Source organism: Eleutherodactylus coqui, chromosome 8, assembly GCF_035609145.1.
Source record: "Eleutherodactylus coqui strain aEleCoq1 chromosome 8, aEleCoq1.hap1, whole genome shotgun sequence".
NCBI classification, from domain to species: domain Eukaryota; kingdom Metazoa; phylum Chordata; class Amphibia; order Anura; family Eleutherodactylidae; genus Eleutherodactylus; species Eleutherodactylus coqui.
Window position 1 is genome coordinate 18,987,118 of NC_089844.1, and position 23,415 is coordinate 19,010,532.

Genomic DNA, 23,415 nt, shown 5'->3' on the forward strand with positions numbered 1-23,415 from the left:
TTATATTCTTGTACATAGGGGGGCAGTATTACAGTAGTTATATTCTTGTACATAGGGGGTAGTATTATAGTAGTTATATTCTTGTACATAGGGGGGCAGTATTATAGTAGTTATATTCTTGTACATAGGGAGCAGTATTATAGTAGTTATATTCTTGTACATAGGGGCAGTATTACAGTAGTTATATTCTTGTACATAGGGGGTAGTATTATAGTAGTTATATTCTTGTACATAGGGGGGCAGTATTATAGTAGTTATATTCTTGTACATAGGGGATAGTATTATAGTAGTTATATTCTTGTACATAGGGGGCAGTATTATAGTAGTTATATTCTTGTACATAGGGGGTAGTATTATAGTAGTTATATTCTTGTACATAGGGGGCAGTATTATAGTAGTTACATTCTTGTACATAGGGGCAGTATTATAGTAGTCATATTCTTGTACATAGGGGCAGTATTATAGTAGTTATATTCTTGTACATAGGGAGCAGTATTATAGTAGTTATATTCTTGTACATAGAGGGCAGTATTATAGTAGTTATATTCTTATACATAGGGAGCAGTATTATAGTAGTTATATTCTTGTACATAGAGGGCAGTATTATAGTAGTTATATTCTTATACAAAGGGAGTAGTATTATAGTAGTTATATTCTTGTACATAGGGGGAAGTATTATAGTAGTTATATTCTTGTACATATGAGCAGTATTATAGTAGTTATATTCTTGTACATAGAGGGTAGTATTATAGTAGTTATATTCTTGTGCAAAGAGGGCAGTATTATAGTAGTTATATTCTTGTACATAGGGGGCAGTATTATAGTAGTTATATTCTTGTACATAGGGGGCAGTACTATAGTAGGTTTATTCTTGTACATAGGGAGCAGTATTATAGTAGTTATATTCTTGTACATAGGGGGCAGTATTATAGTAGCTATATTCTTGTACATAGAGGGCAGTATTATAGTAGTTATATTCTTGTACATAGGGGGCAGTATTATAGTAGCTATATTCTTGTACATAGGGGGCAGTATTATAGTAGTTATATTCTTGTACATAGGGGCAGTATTATAGTAGGAATATTCTTGTACATAGGGGGCAGTATTATAGTATTTATATTCTTGTACTTAGGAGCAGTATTATAGTATTATTATTCTTGTACATGGGGGAAGTATTATAGTAGTTATATTCTTGTACATAGGGGGCAGTATTATAGTATTTATATTCTTGTACATAGAGGGAAGTATTATAGTAGTTGTATTCTTATACATAGGGAGCAGTATTATAGTAGTTATATTCTTGTACATAGGGGGCAGTATTATAGTAGTTATATTCTTGTACATAGAGGGCAGTATTATAGTAGCTATATTCTTGTACATACGGGGCAGTATTATAGTAGTTATATTCTTGTACATAGGGAGTAGTATTATAGTAGTTATATTCTTGTACATGGGGGCAGTATTATAGTAGTTATATTCTTGTATATAGGAGGTAGTATTATAGTGGTTATATTCTTGTACATAGGGGACAGTATTATAGTAGTTATATTCTTGTACATAGGGGGCAGTATTATAGTAGTTATATTCTTGTACATAGGGACAGTATTATAGTAGTTGTATTCTTGTACATAGGGGGCGGTATTATAGTAGTTATATTCTTGTACATAGAGGCAGTATTATAGTAGTTATATTCTTGTTCATAGGGGCAGTATTATAGTAGTTATATTCTTGTACATAGGGAGCAGTATTATAGTAGTTATATTCTTGTACATAGGGAGTAGTATGATAGTAGTTATATTCTTGTACATAGGGGCCAGTATTATGGTAGTTATATTCTTGTACACAGGGGGGTAGTATTATAGTAGTTATATTCTTGTACATAGGGGGCAGTATTATAGTAGTTACATTCTTGTACATAGGGGGCAGTATTATAGTAGTTACATTCTTGTACCTAGGGGGCAGTATTATAGTAGGAATATTCTTGTACATAGGGGCAGTATTATAGTAGTTGTATTCTTGTACATAGGGGGCGGTATTATAGTAGTTATATTCTTGTACATAGAGGCAGTATTATAGTAGTTATATTCTTGTACATAGGGGGTAGTATTATAGTAGTTATATTCTTGTACATGGGGCAGTATTATAGTAGTTATATTCTTGTACATAGGGGGTAGTATTATAGTAGTTATATTCTTGTACATAGGGGGGCAGTATTATAGTAGTTATATTCTTGTACATAGGGGATAGTATTATAGTAGTTATATTCTTGTACATAGGGGGCAGTATTATAGTAGTTATATTCTTGTACATAGGGGGTAGTATTATAGTAGTTATATTCTTGTACATAGGGGGCAGTATTATAGTAGTTACATTCTTGTACATAGGGGCAGTATTATAGTAGTCATATTCTTGTACATAGGGGCAGTATTATAGTAGTTATATTCTTGTACATAGGGAGCAGTATTATAGTAGTTATATTCTTGTACATAGGGGGCAGTATTATAGTAGTTACATTCTTGTACATAGGGGCAGTATTATAGTAGTCATATTCTTGTACATAGGGGCAGTATTATAGTAGTTATATTCTTGTACATAGGGAGTAGTATGATAGTAGTTATATTCTTGTACATAGGGGCCAGTATTATGGTAGTTATATTCTTGTACACAGGGGGGTAGTATTATAGTAGTTATATTCTTGTACATAGGGGGCAGTATTATAGTAGTTACATTCTTGTACATAGGGGGCAGTATTATAGTAGTTACATTCTTGTACCTAGGGGGCAGTATTATAGTAGGAATATTCTTGTACATAGGGGCAGTATTATAGTAGTTGTATTCTTGTACATAGGGGGCGGTATTATAGTAGTTATATTCTTGTACATAGAGGCAGTATTATAGTAGTTATATTCTTGTACATAGGGGGTAGTATTATAGTAGTTATATTCTTGTACATGGGGCAGTATTATAGTAGTTATATTCTTGTACATAGGGAGCAGTATTATAGTAGTTATATTCTTGTACATAGGGGCAGTATTACAGTAGTTATATTCTTGTACATAGGGGGTAGTATTATAGTAGTTATATTCTTGTACATAGGGGGGCAGTATTATAGTAGTTATATTCTTGTACATAGGGGATAGTATTATAGTAGTTATATTCTTGTACATAGGGGGCAGTATTATAGTAGTTATATTCTTGTACATAGGGGGTAGTATTATAGTAGTTATATTCTTGTACATAGGGGGCAGTATTATAGTAGTTACATTCTTGTACATAGGGGCAGTATTATAGTAGTCATATTCTTGTACATAGGGGCAGTATTATAGTAGTTATATTCTTGTACATAGGGAGCAGTATTATAGTAGTTATATTCTTGTACATAGAGGGCAGTATTATAGTAGTTATATTCTTGTACATAGGGAGCAGTATTATAGTAGTTATATTCTTGTACATAGAGGGCAGTATTATAGTAGTTATATTCTTATACAAAGGGAGTAGTATTATAGTAGTTATATTCTTGTACATAGGGGGAAGTATTATAGTAGTTATATTCTTGTACATATGAGCAGTATTATAGTAGTTATATTCTTGTACATAGGGGGCAGTATTATAGTAGTTATATTCTTGTACATAGGGGCAGTATTATAGTAGTCATATTCTTGTACATAGGGGCAGTATTATAGTAGTTATATTCTTGTACATAGGGAGTAGTATGATAGTAGTTATATTCTTGTACATAGGGGCCAGTATTATGGTAGTTATATTCTTGTACACAGGGGGGTAGTATTATAGTAGTTATATTCTTGTACATAGGGGGCAGTATTATAGTAGTTACATTCTTGTACATAGGGGGCAGTATTATAGTAGTTACATTCTTGTACCTAGGGGGCAGTATTATAGTAGGAATATTCTTGTACATAGGGGCAGTATTATAGTAGTTGTATTCTTGTACATAGGGGGCGGTATTATAGTAGTTATATTCTTGTACATAGAGGCAGTATTATAGTAGTTATATTCTTGTACATAGGGGGTAGTATTATAGTAGTTATATTCTTGTACATGGGGCAGTATTATAGTAGTTATATTCTTGTACATAGGGAGCAGTATTATAGTAGTTATATTCTTGTACATAGGGGCAGTATTACAGTAGTTATATTCTTGTACATAGGGGGTAGTATTATAGTAGTTATATTCTTGTACATAGGGGGGCAGTATTATAGTAGTTATATTCTTGTACATAGGGGATAGTATTATAGTAGTTATATTCTTGTACATAGGGGGCAGTATTATAGTAGTTATATTCTTGTACATAGGGGGTAGTATTATAGTAGTTATATTCTTGTACATAGGGGGCAGTATTATAGTAGTTACATTCTTGTACATAGGGGCAGTATTATAGTAGTCATATTCTTGTACATAGGGGCAGTATTATAGTAGTTATATTCTTGTACATAGGGAGCAGTATTATAGTAGTTATATTCTTGTACATAGAGGGCAGTATTATAGTAGTTATATTCTTGTACATAGGGAGCAGTATTATAGTAGTTATATTCTTGTACATAGAGGGCAGTATTATAGTAGTTATATTCTTATACAAAGGGAGTAGTATTATAGTAGTTATATTCTTGTAAATAGGGGGAAGTATTATAGTAGTTATATTCTTGTACATATGAGCAGTATTATAGTAGTTATATTCTTGTACATAGAGGGTAGTATTATAGTAGTTATATTCTTGTGCAAAGAGGGCAGTATTATAGTAGTTATATTCTTGTACATAGGGGGCAGTATTATAGTAGTTATATTCTTGTACATAGGGGGCAGTACTATAGTAGGTTTATTCTTGTACATAGGGAGCAGTATTATAGTAGTTATATTCTTGTACATAGGGGCAGTATTATAGTAGGAATATTCTTGTACATAGGGGGCAGTATTATAGTAGTTATATTTTTGTACTTAGGAGCAGTATTATAGTATTATTATTCTTGTACATGGGGGAAGTATTATAGTAGTTATATTCTTGTACATAGAGGGCGGTATTATAGTAGTTATATTCTTGTACATAAGGGGCAGTATTATAGTAGTTATATTCTTATACATAGGGGGCAGTATTATAGTAGTTATATTCTTGTACATAGGGGGCAGTATTATAGTAGTTATATTCTTGTACATAGGGAGCAGTATTATAGTATTTATATTCTTGTACATAGAGGGAAGTATTATAGTAGTTGTATTCTTATACATAGGGAGCAGTATTATAGTAGTTATATTCTTGTACATAGGGGGCAGTATTATAGTAGTTATATTCTTGTACATAGGGGCAGTATTATAGTAGGAATATTCTTGTACATAGGGGCAGTATTATAGTAGTTGTATTCTTGTACATAGGGGGCGGTATTATAGTAGTTATATTCTTGTACATAGAGGCAGTATTATAGTAGTTATATTCTTGTACATAGGGGCAGTATTATAGTAGTTATATTCTTGTACATAGGGAGCAGTATTATAGTAGTTATATTCTTGTACATAGGGAGTAGTATGATAGTAGTTATATTCTTGTACATAGGGGCCAGTATTATGGTAGTTATATTCTTGTACACAGGGGGGTAGTATTATAGTAGTTATATTCTTGTACATAGGGGGCAGTATTATAGTAGTTACATTCTTTACATAGGGGGCAGTATTATAGTAGTTACATTCTTGTACCTAGGGGGCAGTATTATAGTAGTTATATTCTTGCACATAGAGGGCAGTATTATAGTAGTTATATTCTTGTACATAGGGAGCAGTATTATAGTAGTTATATTCTTGTACATAGGGGCAGTATTACAGTAGTTATATTCTTGTACATAGGGGGTAGTATTATAGTAGTTATATTCTTGTACATAGGGGGGCAGTATTACAGTAGTTATATTCTTGTACATAGGGGGTAGTATTATATTAGTTATATTCTTGTACATAGGGGGGCAGTATTATAGTAGTTATATTCTTGTACATAGGGAGCAGTATTATAGTAGTTATATTCTTGTACATAGGGGCAGTATTACAGTAGTTATATTCTTGTACATAGGGGGTAGTATTATAGTAGTTATATTCTTGTACATAGGGGGGCAGTATTATAGTAGTTATATTCTTGTACATAGGGGATAGTATTATAGTAGTTATATTCTTGTACATAGGGGGCAGTATTATAGTAGTTATATTCTTGTACATAGGGGATAGTATTATAGTAGTTATATTCTTGTACATAGGGGGTAGTATTATAGTAGTTATATTCTTGTACATAGGGGGCAGTATTATAGTAGTTACATTCTTGTACATAGGGGCAGTATTATAGTAGTCATATTCTTGTACATAGGGGCAGTATTATAGTAGTTATATTCTTGTACATAGGGAGCAGTATTATAGTAGTTATATTCTTGTACATAGAGGGCAGTATTATAGTAGTTATATTCTTATACATAGGGAGCAGTATTATAGTAGTTATATTCTTGTACATAGAGGGCAGTATTATAGTAGTTATATTCTTATACAAAGGGAGTAGTATTATAGTAGTTATATTCTTGTACATAGGGGGAAGTATTATAGTAGTTATATTCTTGTACATATGAGCAGTATTATAGTAGTTATATTCTTGTACATAGAGGGTAGTATTATAGTAGTTATATTCTTGTGCAAAGAGGGCAGTATTATAGTAGTTATATTCTTGTACATAGGGGGCAGTATTATAGTAGTTATATTCTTGTACATAGGGGGCAGTACTATAGTAGGTTTATTCTTGTACATAGGGAGCAGTATTATAGTAGTTATATTCTTGTACATAGGGGCAGTATTATAGTAGGAATATTCTTGTACATAGGGGGCAGTATTATAGTAGTTATATTCTTGTACTTAGGAGCAGTATTATAGTATTATTATTCTTGTACATGGGGGAAGTATTATAGTAGTTATATTCTTGTACATAGAGGGCGGTATTATAGTAGTTATATTCTTGTACATAAGGGGCAGTATTATAGTAGTTATATTCTTATACATAGGGGGCAGTATTATAGTAGTTATATTCTTGTACATAGGGGGCAGTATTATAGTAGTTATATTCTTGTACATAGGGAGCAGTATTATAGTAGTTATATTCTTGTACATAGGGGGCAGTATTATAGTAGTTATATTCTTGTACATAGAGGGCAGTGTTATAGTAGTTATATTCTTATACATAGGGAGTAGTATTATAGTAGTTATATTCTTGTACATAGGGGGAAGTATTATAGTAGTTATATTCTTGTACATATGAGCAGTATTATAGTAGTTATATTCTTGTACATAGAGGGCAGTATTATAGTAGCTATATTCTTGTACATAGAGCGCAGTATTATAGTAGCTATATTCTTGTACATAGGGAGCAGTATTATAGTAGTTATATTCTTGTACGTAGGGGGCAGTATTATAGTAGTTATATTCTTGTACATAGAGGGAAGTATTATAGTAGTTATATTCTTATACATAGGGGGGCAGTATTATAGTAGTTATATTCTTGTACATAGGGGGGAAGTATTATAGTAGTTATATTCTTGTACATAGGGAGCAGTATTATCGTAGTTATATTCTTGTACATATGAGGCAGTATTATAGCCGTTTTATTCTTGTACATAGGGAACAGTATTATAGTAGGAATATTCTTGTACACAGGGGGCAGTATTATAGGAGTAATAGGTTTTACAATAGCGGCATTATTATAGTTGTTATATTATTTTGCATAGGAGCAGTGCAGCTGTAGGAGCAATATAGATATGTTTTTGTATGCAGCAGAAGGTATTATAAAAAAGACTTTCCTGGGCTAAGCAGCACCACCAAGGAACTACTGAGGAGTGCGAGAAGGTCTTATGGACTGATGAGTCAAAATGTGACATATTTGTTACATCATGCAGGGCTTTTGCACTGCCCATTATTTATCCTTTTCGATTTCTAGAGTTCTCCTTGTACTATATCAACTGAAAGCAATTTCCCACTTTTTGTATGAGCACTTTAATGTCGGCTCTATTGGGACTTGTCGCTCGGTTTCCTAATAACAGATATAACAAAAAAAAAAATAGTAGAAATTGACTTCAGTGCTTTAGATTTACTTGTATTAATTTGGGGTGTAAATGGTCATTAAAGGGTAACAGACGGTTCTTAGTAGATTGTTTCTGATTACTTTGGGCGGTGTGTGGCACAGCAAAAATAGATGAAATTTTGTTTGCTGCTACTTATCACTTCCAGACTCCCTGTTCCCAGACGTCCACCATTTCTTTATAAGGCAGTGACTCCCTTTCACAGGTCATTATTTGCCCGATAAGCTTGGAATAAATTGCCCATGGAGGATTCTATTTATACCGATAACAGATGAAGCTTTCATCTCAATGTAAATCACATCCAGCTGACATAATGCAGGGTCCAGCAGAGACAGGCCTCCCAGTGAGTTCACAGAGCAGCTACCTATCACTGTCCGCGGACGCACAAATTACATTGACTCATTATAGATAGAGAGATATAGAATGTGCAGCCAGTCACGGGCGCGTCATCACTATCCAGAACAGGACCTGCATTCTACTAATCAGCATCGAGGCAAAATCTTAAAGGAAACGTCCATCTAGATCTCCTATGGAAGCCCCAATAACTGGGGAAAACGGCACAGTGAAAAATATATAGATGCAGTGAATAAAATGGGGTTGTACTTCATGTGTGTGTATATATATAATCTTTATTTGTATAGTGCCAACTTTATATATATAAAATGTAATATACGAACCAAAGTTCAAAAAGTGTTATTACACCTCCACTTTTTAAGTTATTTTTTACATTAACACAGTTTAAGTCCAGCAAATAGCGTGAAATGCATCTAAGGTTCAAAAATGAATTACATACTAAAAATATAATGACTTGTTAACCTGCTATGGAACAATAATCTGAATTTATGATTTAACCAAAGCAGCACAGAATGCAAATTCTGGTTTGAAATTGGACGCAAACTATTTCTACTATTGTCTCAACTTTTGTAGATTACTTTCAAACCTTCTGATTCTATATAACCAGTGTTAGAACAGACTGCAGTACATGTGCCTCTAGGGCAGCATTTGGACAGTTTTGCTCTTGAGGATAGAGCCCACTGCTGGAAAAATGGCAAGAAAAATGCAACTGATCAAAGAAGACAGACAGACAATTATAACCCTTAGGCCTCTTTAACACGACCGTATGTGTTTTTACATTTGACCATAGGCGCCGTAAAATCGCATGAGTGAAGAATAGCCATGATCAAGTCCCAATCTTAACTAGTGTATTTTCAGCTATTTACTTGGGCAGCTGCTGTGTAATGGCAAAAAAGTACGCTGCAGTGTGGAAAGCCATCGCTCGGCAGAAATCCTCGCAATGAGTGCTAATGCTTAAATAGAGCCAGCTGTCTTCTTTTCCCAGTGTTGCATGCAGGTAAACTCCCTCCCCCTTCTTTTTCTCCACTTTTAAAGAAGTCTATTGAAGCTTCCAGCCAGAGGTGTAACTTGAACCTCCAATGCAAAACTTGTAACAGGGCCCCCAACTATAATGCTTTATTCATGGTACCGGGCTCACTATATGGAAAAGAGAAGCCTTATTGGCCCCCAAAGGCCACTAAAAAATCTGAAAAGTTTTTTTAAAGTCAACAGTTTGGGCGATCAGTACAAAAATGTCAAGCAAAGCTTAATGCAGCAAAAAAATAAAATATTTTCCATTTCAACTATGAAGAGAAGACTTCTTTGTGCGGGTCTGACAGGTAGAGTAAGAAAACCGCTGCTGAGACTGCAAACTAAAAAAAGAATTGCCTGGACCAAGCAACAACTCCAGTGGACTACTGAAAAATGGAAGAAGGTCTTATGGACTGAGGAATCAAAATTTGTCACATTTGTTACATCAAGGGTGTTTGTACGCCATCAGGTAGGTGAAAGCATGGTTCTCGAGTGTATGACAGCAACTATCAAACATGGAGGAGGAAGCATGATGGTCTGGGGGTCTTTTGCTGGATCCAGATTTGGCAACTTGCACAGCATTTTGATACACCATGCAATACCATCTGGTGTCCACCTAGTCGGTCTGGGGTTTATATTACAGCAAGGCAATGATCCAAAACATGCTTCTAGGTGATGTCAGGAGTACTTCAGAGGACAAGAAGAATGGAATGGCCATTGAGCTTGTTGGGCTGAACTAGACAGAAGGGTGAAAGGAAAGCAACCTACAAGCGCAGCACATTTGTGGGAACTTCTACAGCAATGTTGGGAATATATATCTGAACAATATCTGGATGCAATTGTAGAAATAATGCCTTGAGTGTGTAAGGGCTTGTTCACATGGGTGTGGAATTCACACACCTGTTAGCTGTACAAGAAAATCGCAACTCTAGCTGCTGAGAAAATAGTCTGAATGGACGATTTTTTCTGTGCTGAAGTCCTGAGCTGTATCGGTGTTGAAACAACGCTGATGAGTGACGCAAAAAATGTGGTGCTGTTTGGAGTTCGGGAGCAAGAGAGAGAGATCGAGGCAGCAGTCCTGAAGTCTATCTGAAAGGCAAGTTTTCACTTTTTAAATGTCCCGCTGTAAGCTCCTGTTAGTCCCTGGCTGGGTTAAAGGGAAGCCCCAAGGGTTCCCTTCATGCCCAAGATGAAGGGAACCCCCGGGGAGATGAAGGGAAGCCCTGGGGGTTCCCTTCATCGCCAGGGATTCCCTTAATCTCAGTAGGAATAGAGGGGTTCCCTTGCAGGGGAGATGGAGGGATTCCCCAGCAGCATGCAGGGGAACCTCTCCATCAGTGCTGCTTCGGAATCTCTTCATCTCCCCTGCAGGGGAACCACTCCATTCATGCTGCTGGGGAATGCCTTCACTTCCCCTGCAGAGGAACCCCTCCATTTGCGCTGCTGGGGAATTCCTTCATCTCCCTTTGCTGGCCGGCTTGCATACTCTCCCATAGGAGTCTATAAGGGCTTCTGTGCTTTATACACCATAGAAAAGGTCAGGTCCTATTTTTTCGTGCAACAGGGAATTTTAGTCACCGATGTCCTATCATTTTTTTTTTTATTGCACGGCTAAAATTCCTTCATCTGAATGTTTCTATAATAAACTGTTCGCTGTTTTAGTCACTTTTTTTGCGCATGTAAGTTATCTGCGCAGATTCTCTCGTGTGAATGAGCCCTCAGTCTGAAAAAGTGAGTATATGTGTGCAAAAATGTGTGCAGGTGTGCAAAACTGTGCCTCTAGAAGGTGTAAAAAGATTGAGCATGAATGTGCAAAAGTGTACACGGATGTGCAAAAGCAGGTTTATAAAATTAAAAAAGTGTGCGTGTGCGTCCGCTACCCCACCACATAAAGGTTTTATTGTTTAAGATCCCATTCATGCTTGTGCTGCCATAGGACGATCAGGGAAGTGTCAATTTTCTTAGTGAAATTTCTGTTTCCTGCAGTCTGTCGGCAGCACAAGTCCCGCACCCTGCTACACTTTAATATTACTTTATTATGATACACTGAGGCTGCTTTCACACGGCCGAGAAAAACGCTAATTTGTGCTTTTAGAAATGCAGAAATCTCGTTCAAATATGACCCCGATTCTTTTGAATGGGTTCATATATACGAGCGATCCTTTCCTGCATCGCGGTATGGGAAACAATTAGGCTGGGTTCACACAGGGCGGATTTGCCGCGGAAATTCCGCCACGGCAAATCCGCCCGCGGCAGCTAATCTCGGGATTAGCCAGCCATGTGGACGAGATTTCTCAGAAATTTCGTCCACAAGGGACGGCCAATCCGCTGCGGTACGTCCGGCTGAAACCGCGGCTGCGGCTGCCGCGGTTTCAGAATATGCAGCATGTCTATTTACCTTTTCTTTCCGCCGCGCTCTCCTCTAATGCTGGGTTCACACTTGCCGTATTCCCGTCGGAAATCTCGCGGTTTGGCCGCAGCAAAAACCGCGAGATGTCCGCCGGGAGAACCGTCGCGGTTTAAGCCGCGGCGGCTTTGAAGCGGCCCGGCCGCTTGCTTTTCCATTGCGGCCGGCTCTCCCATAGAGAAGAGCACGGCCGTAACATAAATAAACAAAAATCCGAATGTAAACAGACATGCTGCTTCTTTTGAAACCGCGGCTGCGGCGGTCGCAGCCACGGTTTCAACCGGATTTACCGCAGCGGATTAGCCGTCCCGTGTGGACAAGGTTTCTGAGAAACCTCGTCCACATGGCTGGCTAATCCCGAGATTAGCGGCCGCGGGCGGATCTGCTGCGGCAGAACCGCGGCAAATCCGCCCTGTGTGAACCTAGCCAATGGGAGCGCCGGCGGCAGCGGAAGAGCGAGCGGCCGGGCTGCTTCAAAGCCGCCGCAGGGTTTTCTACGGTGGTTCTCCCGTCGGAAATCTTGCGGTTTCGGCTGCGGCCAAACCACTGGATTTCCAATGGGAATACACTCCGTGTGAACCCAGCCTTATGGTATGTCCTATCTTTGAGTGTTCCCTTGGAATGCCTCACCCATTGTTTTCAGTGTGATGCGAGGGTTCACATTGAAAACAATAGAAAACACAAGCCGATCCTCCAACACTGCTGAAGGCCGCGCCGAAGGATCGCAACTGGACTGAAGTGAGGGGAGGCGTTTTTGACACAAAAATGCCTTGCATCTGCAGGGAAATCTCATTGCACCAGCGCAATATCTGGCTGAGTTTCACGGCCCAATATGGCACTTGCCTGAGTGAAATTTGCCTCTGCTTTGCTTTATAGGGTGGGCTAACTGAATGATTAATTAGTGAATTACTGCTTATTAACCTGTCTCTGATTGTACCTAGAGGACTTTACCTATTTGTATTTGTGCTGCCTACAGACTCCAGGAAATAGTAAACTTACACTGTATCTGTGTGTATATACACTGAATGGCGACTTTATTAGAGCCCCCCATCTACTAGTGCATTGGACCTCCTTTGGCCTTCAAACTGCAGAAGTTTGACATAGTGTAGATTCCATTAGGTGATGAAATGGTTCTGCAGGAATATCGGCCCCTGCGGACAGGAAGCTTCTGGTATTTGTTGCACATTAGATGGCGGTGCTGATATGTTCTGACCAGCTGACAGGAAGGGGTCAGCAATTCATGCTGCTGGCATCAAATTCTGTCCTCCCATCAGCAGCAGAAATCTAGATCCATCTGACCAGGAGATGTTTTCCCGCTGCTCAGTGATACAAGTTTTGCACTTTTTTGCCCGCTGGAGTCTCATCTTTCTGTTCCTTTTAGACACAATGAAGGGGAGAATCGGATATGCAAATTGGATGTGTGAGCATTAGATATAAAGGAGAGGGTCCAGAGATATCCCAGTGCAAAAACCATCAGATGCCCCCAGGTGTAGAGCTGACAACGGGGTCTGGTGGGGGGATGTCACCAGGTGTAGAGCTGACAACGGGGTCTGTTAGTGGGATCCTACCAGGTGTAGAGCTGACAACGGGGTGTGTTAGGGGATGTCACCAGGTGTAGAGCTGACAATGCGATCTGGTTGGGGGATATCACCAGGTGTAGAGCTGACAATGGGGTCTGGTGGTGGGATGTCAACAGGTGTAGAGCTGACAACGGGGTCTGATGGGGGGATGTCACCAGGTGTAGAGTTGACAATGGGGTCTAGCGGTGGGATGCCCCCAGGTGTAGAGCTGACAATGGGGTCTTGTGGTGGGATGTCACCAGGTGTGGAGCTGACAATGGGGTCTGGTGGTGGGATGTCACCAGGTGTAGAGCTGAAAATGGGGTCTAGTGGAGGGATGTCACCAGGTGTGGAGCTGACAACAGGGTCTGGTGGAGGGATGTCACCAGGTGTGGAGCTGACAATGGGGTCTGGTGGTGGGATGTCACCAGGTGTGGAGCTGACAATGTGGTCTGTTGGCGGGATGTCACCAGGTGTAGAACTGACAATGGGGTCTGGTGGTAGGATGTCACCGGGTGTAGAGCTGACAACGGCGTCTGGTGGTGGCATGTCACCAGGTGTAGAGCTGACAACGGGGTCTGGTAGTGGCATGTCACCAGGTGTAGAGCTGACAACAGGGTCTGGTGGGGGCATGTCACCAGGTGTAGAGCTGACAACGGGGTCTGGTGGTGGGATGTCAACAGGTGTAGAGCTGACAATGGGGTCTGGTGAGGGGAATTCACCAGGTGTAGAGCTGACAACGGAGTCTGGCGGTGGGATTGAAGTGGCCAGAGGGTGCTCCAGAATAGCCACACAATCTTTGTCCTGTCACCCCTGCCTTACATTAGAGAAACCCTGTTTCTCCCCTTCCTAAGCTAAAAGCTTGGCAACAGCTGGCTGCTAATTGGCTGCATGTCATGCCCCCACTGATTGGTCAAGGGGTGGGGTTGGAGTTCAGAGCAGGAAACTACATAGTGAACCTCTATGCTGAGGGTAAGGAGAGGAGAGAATTGGGTCCAGCATCTGGACAATACTATTAATAAATTTAAAGAGTTGGCCATTAAAATTCTGGGTACGGAGCCCCAGGCCGTCGAGGGGAGGAGTCTAAGTACAGGATGACTTTATATGGGTGACAATGAGCTGTCCCACCCCCACAGGCGTGACGTGTACAGGCAGGCCGAACAGTCCATCAATGCTGCTAGTGAGTCCCTGTCAGAAATTCAGCGGCAAATGGCCGAGTTAACCAGCAGTGTTGCAGCTCTCTGAAAAAGATCAGTGACATGAAGAACTTACAGGCATCGCCCCGGCCATTAGTCCCTGAGTGCAGACTACCGCCTAGATCGCCTTGGGCCGACCGGAAGTTACCCACCTACACCAAAGCCATTTTGTGATCATTGCCGCCAATTGACCATTAAATCAATACTTGCTTTCGTTTAAACAGGCGACCCCTGGGAAGAAGGACCGTACCCCAGGACAAACACTACGTCCACGCACCCTGAAAGGGATTTCTAAGTATGTAGACCCCGTCCTGAAATAGCTCTATATGTGAATGGTATGTCACTGCCTGTGTTGATATATACTGGCTCACAGGTGACCACCATTAGAAAGATAGATTTTGAAAAGTTCTGGTCACCTGAAGTTCTCAGCTGCCCCCCTAAACAGCTAATAAATGTTGTGGCCAGCAATGGTTTGCCGGTCCCAATAGTGGGATACTGGGAACCCACCATGACAGCTGGTAGAGCTGAATTGCATAACCAAGGCATTCTGGTCGTAGATGTGCCCGACAAAAACGCACCCATTATAACGTTGGGTATGAACATCCCCCTAAATTGTTATGTTGAAATGCTGGAGGCTCTGCAAAGTAATATACCCGCAGCATCACAGGCTCAGTGGGCAGTGCTGAGGACCACCATTAAAGCCTTTACGGCTCACCAACCCGTAGGACCATGTTGGCAGAGCCCGTGTAAAGGATGTCAGACCGGTCTTAGTTCCGCCGGAGTCAGGGTTCATTCTGTGGTGCCAAACCCAGAAAGGACAATTTTTATATTTTTTGTTTTTCCCTTTTTATTATTATTTAGTAGGTCTCGGCCGACATATGGACAGGCCTCATGAACTTAACAAAACCACCACCATTTCCTGCCCAACTTTGCGTGTAGTGGCAAACACCAAACTAGAACACCATTCACACTGTGGCGTTGCGTTTTTCCCGTAGGTCGCGTTTTTCTGAGAGGGGGAGAACACAGCTGCCATTTGGCTGTCACCTGCCCCCTCCCCATGGCCTGTGAGCGCCACAACAGCTGGCGTGACAGTCTGGGGGTCATCGCATACAACAGTCTGTCCCCCCTAGTGGTGGTACGAGGGACAATGACAGCTCAGCGATATGTTCAGGACATCCTGCAGCCACATGTGTTCCTCTCATGGCAGCTTCCAGCAGGATAATGCTCGGCCGCACACACAAGGGGGTCACAGAAGCCCCCACAACATTGTCACACTTCCGTGGCCGGGAGCCATTTGAGCCTTCCTACAAGGGGTCAGTTCTCCACAATAAATGATCCTTTTAGCTCTAACAATCTTAATAAGTTATGAATAGTTCCCAGATCTAAGCAGCAAACTATACTCCGTGTTAAGCCACACCCCCAAAACTCCATTTTTTTCCCCCTTGGCCAGTATTTTTCGATGGAAAAGTTGGCACCCCTACCCATAATGCTCCTGTTGTACTTGGTGTCAGTAGGAAGGCGCGGGACACCGGAGATCAGCGCTTCATCATACTTTATTTCGTTTTTGTGGGAGCAGATTACAGGCGGAGCACCAGATAGCGGCAGATTTGTTCGTAGAGCGGTGTGTCAGTGCTGGTGGAGCTCTGCAGTGCGCAGCTACTGGGGTCGTGCGCAGAGTCGGCTCCACCGTACACAGCTCAGTCATGGGAGTAGTGGCTGGCCTCCGAGATGGGTTTGCCGTTGCTCGTTTCAATCGTCTTCACCAGAACAACTTTCTTTGGGTTCGGGACGTTTCGGGTCACAGAAGATTTCCCATCAAAGTTTAAGAGATTGGCTGCAGAAATAAGAGGGAGAAAGTAGAGTAACCAGTATGTCAGGCTGGCGGATTATAAAGGGGTGGTAGGAGCGGTCGCCCTGAGGCTCCGGAGGGCACTGCCACCCATATTGCCCCTATTGATTCCCCATCGCACCATCTTGCATAGCAGCGGAGCTCAGCCTCTATCAGTCCGGCCTCTGTGTTTGGTTCATTCTGCGTTTCAGAGTGCGCCCAGCTTTTCCGTCCAGGACTACTGACTGAATCACCGAAAATGGCGTTCATACAGAACCCTGGACAAAACCGCATGCTGCCGTTAGTCAGACGGAGACCTGAAGATGCCGCTGTGTGTCCCTGTGAGGCGCTCTGTTCACATCACGTTCTCGGCTCCATCCAGGGTTCCTGTCAGGATGGCTATTTACAATCCCGAAAACGGCCCCCCTGGACAGAGCTTATTGCGGCCTTTTTTTATAGAAAACTGCTGAAACAGGACGGCGCAAATGAATGTACCAAAGCAGAGACTTATTGGTCTCCGTTTCAGCAGATTTCCATGATGGCCGACATAGGTTCCATCCAGGGGCTCAATTTTAAGCATTTTAACCCCTTGACACTAAAGAGCGTACATGTGCGCCCTTCAGAGGCGGGGTTTGTATGGATCGGAAGCCGAAACGCTACATACAAGGCAGGTGATGGCTGTCCTTGACCTGCTGACCCCGCCCACAACAGCCACGTTCAGCGTTCTTACTGATCGCAGCTGTTAACCCTTGGAATGCCACTCTCTTTTCTCACAGCAGCATTTATATGCCCCCGAGGAAGTTCATGAGTCCCAAATGATCCCCCTCTCGGTGAGAACATAAGGTGCAATTCAGTTGCCATGGCAGCTCAGGGCCTTCTGAAGTCCCCCAGGGCTGCCATGTTTTTCTGCCAACTAGGACAGGCCAAGGTACTGGTGTATCTTGACGCCACCAGGAAGTCCTGGTGGAGACAAGATTGACAGGAGGTTAACGCTCCCTGATGCTGATTGGCTGGCTGATTGGCAGGCTCACAGGTCCTGGCAATTAGGCTGAAACTTGTCGGCCTGGACGTTGGGCAAATCAGCGCCGGCGTTCAGAGGTACAGCAGCTAAAGGAGGCAAGTGAGCACTACAACACACCAGTCTTGCTCCCGCCGCCAGTCCTATGCCACCTCCACTCCCCGCTGTCACAATGCCTTGTACTGGGCCCGCTGCCGCCGCCAGTCCTCTCCCAACTCCGCTCTCCCCTCTCACTCTCCCCTTTACTGGTGATGCTGCCCTTGGCTGTCCTCTCCCACCTGCGGTCCCTGCTGTCACTTACCTCATCTCCGCTGTAGTGGCTGCACTCCCGTGCCCTGTTCCCTTCCCCTTACCAACCCTGCTGTCCGTGTCAACATGTGCTGCCGCTGGCGCCGCTGTCACTCTCCCCGTTTCTCCTGTAGTCACCCTCCTCCCGGCAGCTGTCCTGTCGCACGCTATTATTGTATTTTGTCGCCACCAAGCAGTCCTGCTGGAAACGTAACCCTGCAGGGCAGCTGCTGGGACCTTCTGCAATACAGCCAATCGGGAGCTAGGGGTATAAGAGAGACGTTCTTCCATGGAAGCCCTGTTCAACCCCTAGCTTCCGGTGGCGTCAAGATACACCAGTACAATAGGCCACATAGATTGCCTACATGGTGTTAGGGTTCAAACAAACGCAAGTTCAAGTCCCCTATGGGGACTGAAAAAAAAAGTTGAAAATAAAGTTTTTTTAATATTATGAAAAATAAAAGGATACTAAAAGTTAAAAAAACATATTTATAATAAAAATATCAGAACAAAAAAAAATGATATCAGCGTGTCCATAAAAGTCTGATGTTGTCCAGCACAACATCATGAAACAAACGCAGCAAGCCCTATTTTGGTGGGCACTATAATCATAGTACGGTGCATAAAAAAATATGCACGTAATATGCAGGTTAAATCCACTTGTCTGTGTGAGGCCTAAGATACACAGCTCAGCAGGATTAGATACACGGACTCTGCAGCGCCCTCTCCTGGGCAGTGACTACTATCTCTTAAAGCTACAGTATCACATCTTGGTTACTTGTGTCATAAGATCTTCTATCTTTGCTGTCATGAGCACTTTTACATCCGCTGCTGTGAGGCGCTGCCATCTCTGCGGCGCATTGGGGTGATATCAGGTCTAGAAATCCAGCAGCCAGACCTCAATAATCCCAGCACAGAGATCACAGCAAGAGGAACGGGCTGATAACTGCGAAGATACAAAACTCACCCAACTTATCCACAGCGTTCGCCTGGGAGCTCGACGGATGTTTGTTCAACCTAAAGAGAAACCATAAAATCATGTGATGTAGGAGGAATGAACTGCTGAATAGGAGCGATCAGTACAGGATAAGTTATGTATGCACACAGTGACTCCACCAGCAGAATAGTGAGTGCAGCTCTGGGGTATAATACAGGATGTAACTCAGGATCAGTACAGGATAAGTAATGTATGTACACAGTGACTCCACCAGCAGAATAGTGAGTGCAGCTCTGGAGTATAATACAGGATGTAACTCAGGAGCAGTACAGGATAAGTAATGTATGTACACAGTGACCCCACCAGCAGAATAGTGAGTGCAGCTCTGCAGTATAATACAGGATGTAACTCAGGAGCAGTACAGGACACGTAATGTATGTACACAGTGACTCCACCAACAGAACAGTGAGTGCAGCTCTGGAGTATAATACAGGATGTAACTCAGGATCAGTACAGGATAAGTAATGTATGTACAAAGTGACTCCACCAGCAGAATAGTGAGTGCAGCTCTGGGGTATAATACAGGATGTAACTCAGGAGCAGTACAGGATAAGTAATGTATGTTCAAAGTGACTCCACCAGCAGAATAGTGAGTGCAGCTTCTGGAGTTGGGTGTGTGCTGGTTAAGCTCTGCAACTTCCAGGGTGTGGTCAGAGAAGGAGGTTCTGCTGAGTTTGGATCCCAGAGAAGGTGCACTTTTCTGGGCTTTGTTGGACATGGAGTACCGCACCTCCTCCCCCCGGGGCCACTTGGGGGGAGGGAGGGAAGTGATGGCAATGGCGGCATCAGAGTCTTCCGAAAAAACTTTGCCACGGGTGCCAGAAAAGCCAGCAGTCCGCAAGAAGACAGGAGCTGCTGGAGGTAAGAAGAGACTGGGTCCGGGCCGTGGCTGCAGCAGCGTGGCTCCGTTTGTCAGCACGGCAGCTTCTGACAGCACCGGGAGTGAGATGGTTACGCGCAGCCAGACCCGCAGGAGAGCAGGTGAGCCGCAGATACCGGTAAGCACGGGAATGTGGAGTGACAAAAAGAAGGAGGAATCCGTGATTGAGCTGGCCTCCCGGCTGGCTAAAAACATCACCGACTACAACTTTGCAGGGAAAATGTTGGTGGTACAAAAAGGGAAGCTCCGTGACGCCAAAATGTTACTGGAGCAAAAAGCTTCTAAAGACAAACAGGCAGAAGCCAGGTCAGCGATAAATAAGTGCAAAGACTGCATAAAGATGTGGGAAGCGGTGAGGGCAAAGATCCTGGAGGAGAGCGGGCCCTTTAAAGAAAAAATTCTGAACGACGACCGCTTTGCTAAGATGGCGGCAAGGTGCAGTGACCATGAGTCAAGTGATGGTGAAGCCTCAGATGAAGAGTTTGAGGATGTGCAGGAGACCCTGGAGCAGCCTGTGTGCTCTCAAGACTTGGCACCAACGCCCAGAGGCACTACAAGTCCCAGAGGCAAGCTACCTGAAGAGATTGCGCTGCCTTCCACCTCAGGGGAATCTGAGGTGGAGGAAAGAACAGGGAGATTGCAGCTACAGAAGACCCCGCAGCCGGAAGCCTCTGTACATATGGAGGGCTTCATGTTTGGCGACGAGTTGCCAGAGCAGGACACAAAGATAAAGAGAAAGAAAAAGAAACCGGAGAAGCTGCAGGAAAAGCTTGTGTTCGTTCCTGGGAGCTCTGGTCTGGCTGCAAAGTCGGATCAGAGTTCTGACCCCAAAAACCCCCCTGGCTCGGGCTCTGTGGTGGGCCTGGAGCGGGAAGTTGGGGAGAAAAGGGCCCAGCTGGTCAGACCCCCTGTCCCTGTGCTAGTTGGTAACAAGGGCAAGGAGATCAGTAAGAAAGGTGCAGTAAAGGCCAGTACAGATGCAGGTCGCGGTACCGGAAAGGAGGGTGGCAGCGGTGCCACTAATGCAGCAAGTGCTGCCTGTGATGCGGAGGGGGCTGTGGACCTAAAATCTGGGGTCTCCCATAATTTGGGAGCAAGTCAGGCCGGATCCCGCGCCTCCAGTGATGCGGAGGCAAAAAAGAAAAAAAGAAAAAGTAAAAACACAAGCAAAAATCCGGAGGTTTTACCATCTACCTCTGGAGAGGCCAGGACCCATGGACCACATGATCCAACGAAAAAAGTGGTAGATCCGGGGATGAATGTGCGAGAGCGTGCGGCAGATGTAAGGGACAAGGCCGAGGGTACACGTTCCTCTGCAGTTGCTGGGCCTCCGGGCACCTCGGGTACCCCTGGCGGCCAGGAATCTGGAGGCCCAGGGGATAAGGTAGTTAGGCCAGAGGGGTCATGGGGTCCAGTCGCCCCTCCGGCGGCGACAACACCTGGTAGGAGTTATGCCAGTGTCGCCGCTGGAGGGGAGGGGTCCTCCTTGTCTCCAGGCTCTAGGGAGGGCGTTTTGCAACAGCGTCTCCTGGAGGCTTTACGGAAGGGGGAGAGTACAATCACAGTTGGAGGAAGAGAGGTGGATCTATCTCTCTGGAAAGAGAGACATGGCTTGGGTGCCTTCCGAGAGCAAAGGGGGGAGACCGTATGGTCCCTACCGACACCCGGGCAGGACGCAGGTCGTAGGAATGTGGTCCGTCTTCGTTGGAGAGGCAATGATGCATGCCCCCCGAGGGCAAGGGTAGTGGAGCTTCTGCTGAAGATGGGCTTCAGGGCGGTTGACATCTTTGCCCTGATCCATCCCTACGGCACGTCTGAGTTTGACATCAGTTTCGTTCGCCCAGAGGGCCTAGAAATCTTCTGGGGGAATTACGAGCTGGTGAAAAACGAGCCCGGTTGGCGAGACTTTGCCATCCAGGTGGTGTCTCGCCAGAACGGTATCAAGAAGGTGACCGTTTTGACTCGTAATGAGTCACTTTCTTGCTTTGACATCATGACGTGGCTCAGTAGGTACGGAGAGGTGACGGAGATGCCCCAAAAGAACAGGGATGAGCACGGCATATGGTCTGGGGCCTGGACGTTCATGGTCAAGCTGAAGCGTTCAGGTAACTCAGTGGCACACATACCATCTGCAGCCTTCCTCGGCAGGGATCGTATCTTGGCCTTTTACCAGGGGCAGCCGAAGCTCTGCCACAGGTGCGGCGACCCCTCACACTTGAGCGCCGCTTGTAAGACCTTGAAGTGCGCTCTGTGTGGGGGTCTTGGTCATCTAGCCGCCTCCTGTGCAGAGATTAGGTGTAACCTGTGTGGTGACCTCGGTCACCCATTTAGTCGCTGTCCGCGCTCCTTTGCCAATGCGGTCTCAGCACCTACGGATGGGGGTCATGATGTGGCCTCCGGGGGTGAGGGGACCAGCAGAGGTGGAGGAGCTCAGGAGCCAGGGAAGAACCGGCAAAAGACGCCTGCAGAGCAGAGGCGTCAGGAGAAACGCAGACGGAGCAGGGAGCTGACAGGAGCACCCACAGCAGGTGGGTCGATGGTGGCCCCTGTTCCAGAAGCAAATCTCGCGGCTGAGGCTTTGAGGGACAGCGATTTAGATGAGGAGGACAGGAGGATCCAGAGGGAGGAGACCAACTCTGCAGATTCCTCCCACTGTGAAAGTGTGGATGGGGAAGGCAAGAGATGGCTAGAGAAACGGCGTAAGCTAGGTGCCACGAGGAGGAAACGAAGGGGGGATTCAAGATCTTCTCCCACCCCGGGCCAAGTACTGGAAGGAAAAGCCTGCTCACCTCCAGTTGGACTCTCCAATAGGTTCCGAGCCCTCCGAGACATCTCTTCCTCCTCTTCTGAGGGGGAGGCAGAGGGCAAGGTTCCTAGGGCAAAGAAAGGGTCAACAGGGGGCGCTGAGTCTCCACCTCGTGAAGGCATAGTTCCTTCCGGGGTGGAGGCTACTCTGGAGCCTGGAAACAAGGACGACGGGGTCGGGGGATCCCTTGCTATGGACACATCTGTGTCCAAAAAAAGAGGCAAGGGGATTTCCTCTGACCCCGAGGAAGCGGGTGTGAGGAAGAAAGCCGTCTAATTTAATCACTCATGATGGCGGCACCCACTCCGCTGACTCTGGCATCAATTAACGTTGCCAGCATTAAGTCTGATACGGCTAGATTTGCGGCCTTTGATTTTCTCGGCCGCGTTGAAGCCGACATTTTATTTTTGCAGGAGACCAGGCTGTCCGATTTGGCAGCCATACATAAGGCAAAAAGGGAGTGGAGGTCAGGCCCTTCCTACTGGTCTCTTGCGGCCGAGCCGTATAGTGGAGTGGCGGTCCTTTTTACCGCAGCGGTTGAATGCCGACGAGTTATTGAATTAGAAATGGGAAGGTGCCTGATCTTAGATGTCCTCATGAAGGGACAAGAATTAAGACTTGTCAACATCTACGGTCCCCAGTCAAAAAAGGACAGGAAGAGTCTCTTTATGAGGATCAAGCCCTACCTTTTTACCAGCCGCCAAGTTGTCTTTGGAGGTGACTTTAATGCAGTCACGAGAGCCCGCGATAGGGGAGGCTCTGGAGACAGGCGGTTGACTTTTGACAGCGTCGCACTTAATAGCATAGCTAGCGAAGCTCGTCTGGTGGATGTCCACATCCGGCACACCCCAGGCCACGAGGGGTTCACCTATTATAGAGGTCAGAGCAGGTCTAGAATAGACAGGTTTTATTTGAAGGAGGAAGCCATCTCTTCACCAGTGTCCGTTGTTGAGGTGGAATTCTCCG

The 23,415-nt window shown here is 44.0% G+C and overlaps 1 protein-coding gene across 1 annotated transcript in view; it reads right to left on the minus strand.

Moving 5' to 3' along the window:
* Positions 1-16,179: 16,179 nt before the first annotated feature.
* The window catches only part of LOC136576167 (keratin, type II cytoskeletal 8-like), a 32,103-nt gene continuing 24,867 nt past the window's right edge, over positions 16,180-23,415 (minus strand). The window contains exons 8-9 of the mRNA XM_066575238.1: positions 18,734-18,783; positions 16,180-16,466 (exon numbers count right to left, since the gene is read on the minus strand). Of these exons, the coding sequence (XP_066431335.1) occupies positions 16,330-16,466; positions 18,734-18,783 (187 nt within the window). The 3' untranslated portion in view covers positions 16,180-16,329. The remainder of the gene's footprint in view (positions 16,467-18,733; positions 18,784-23,415) is intronic.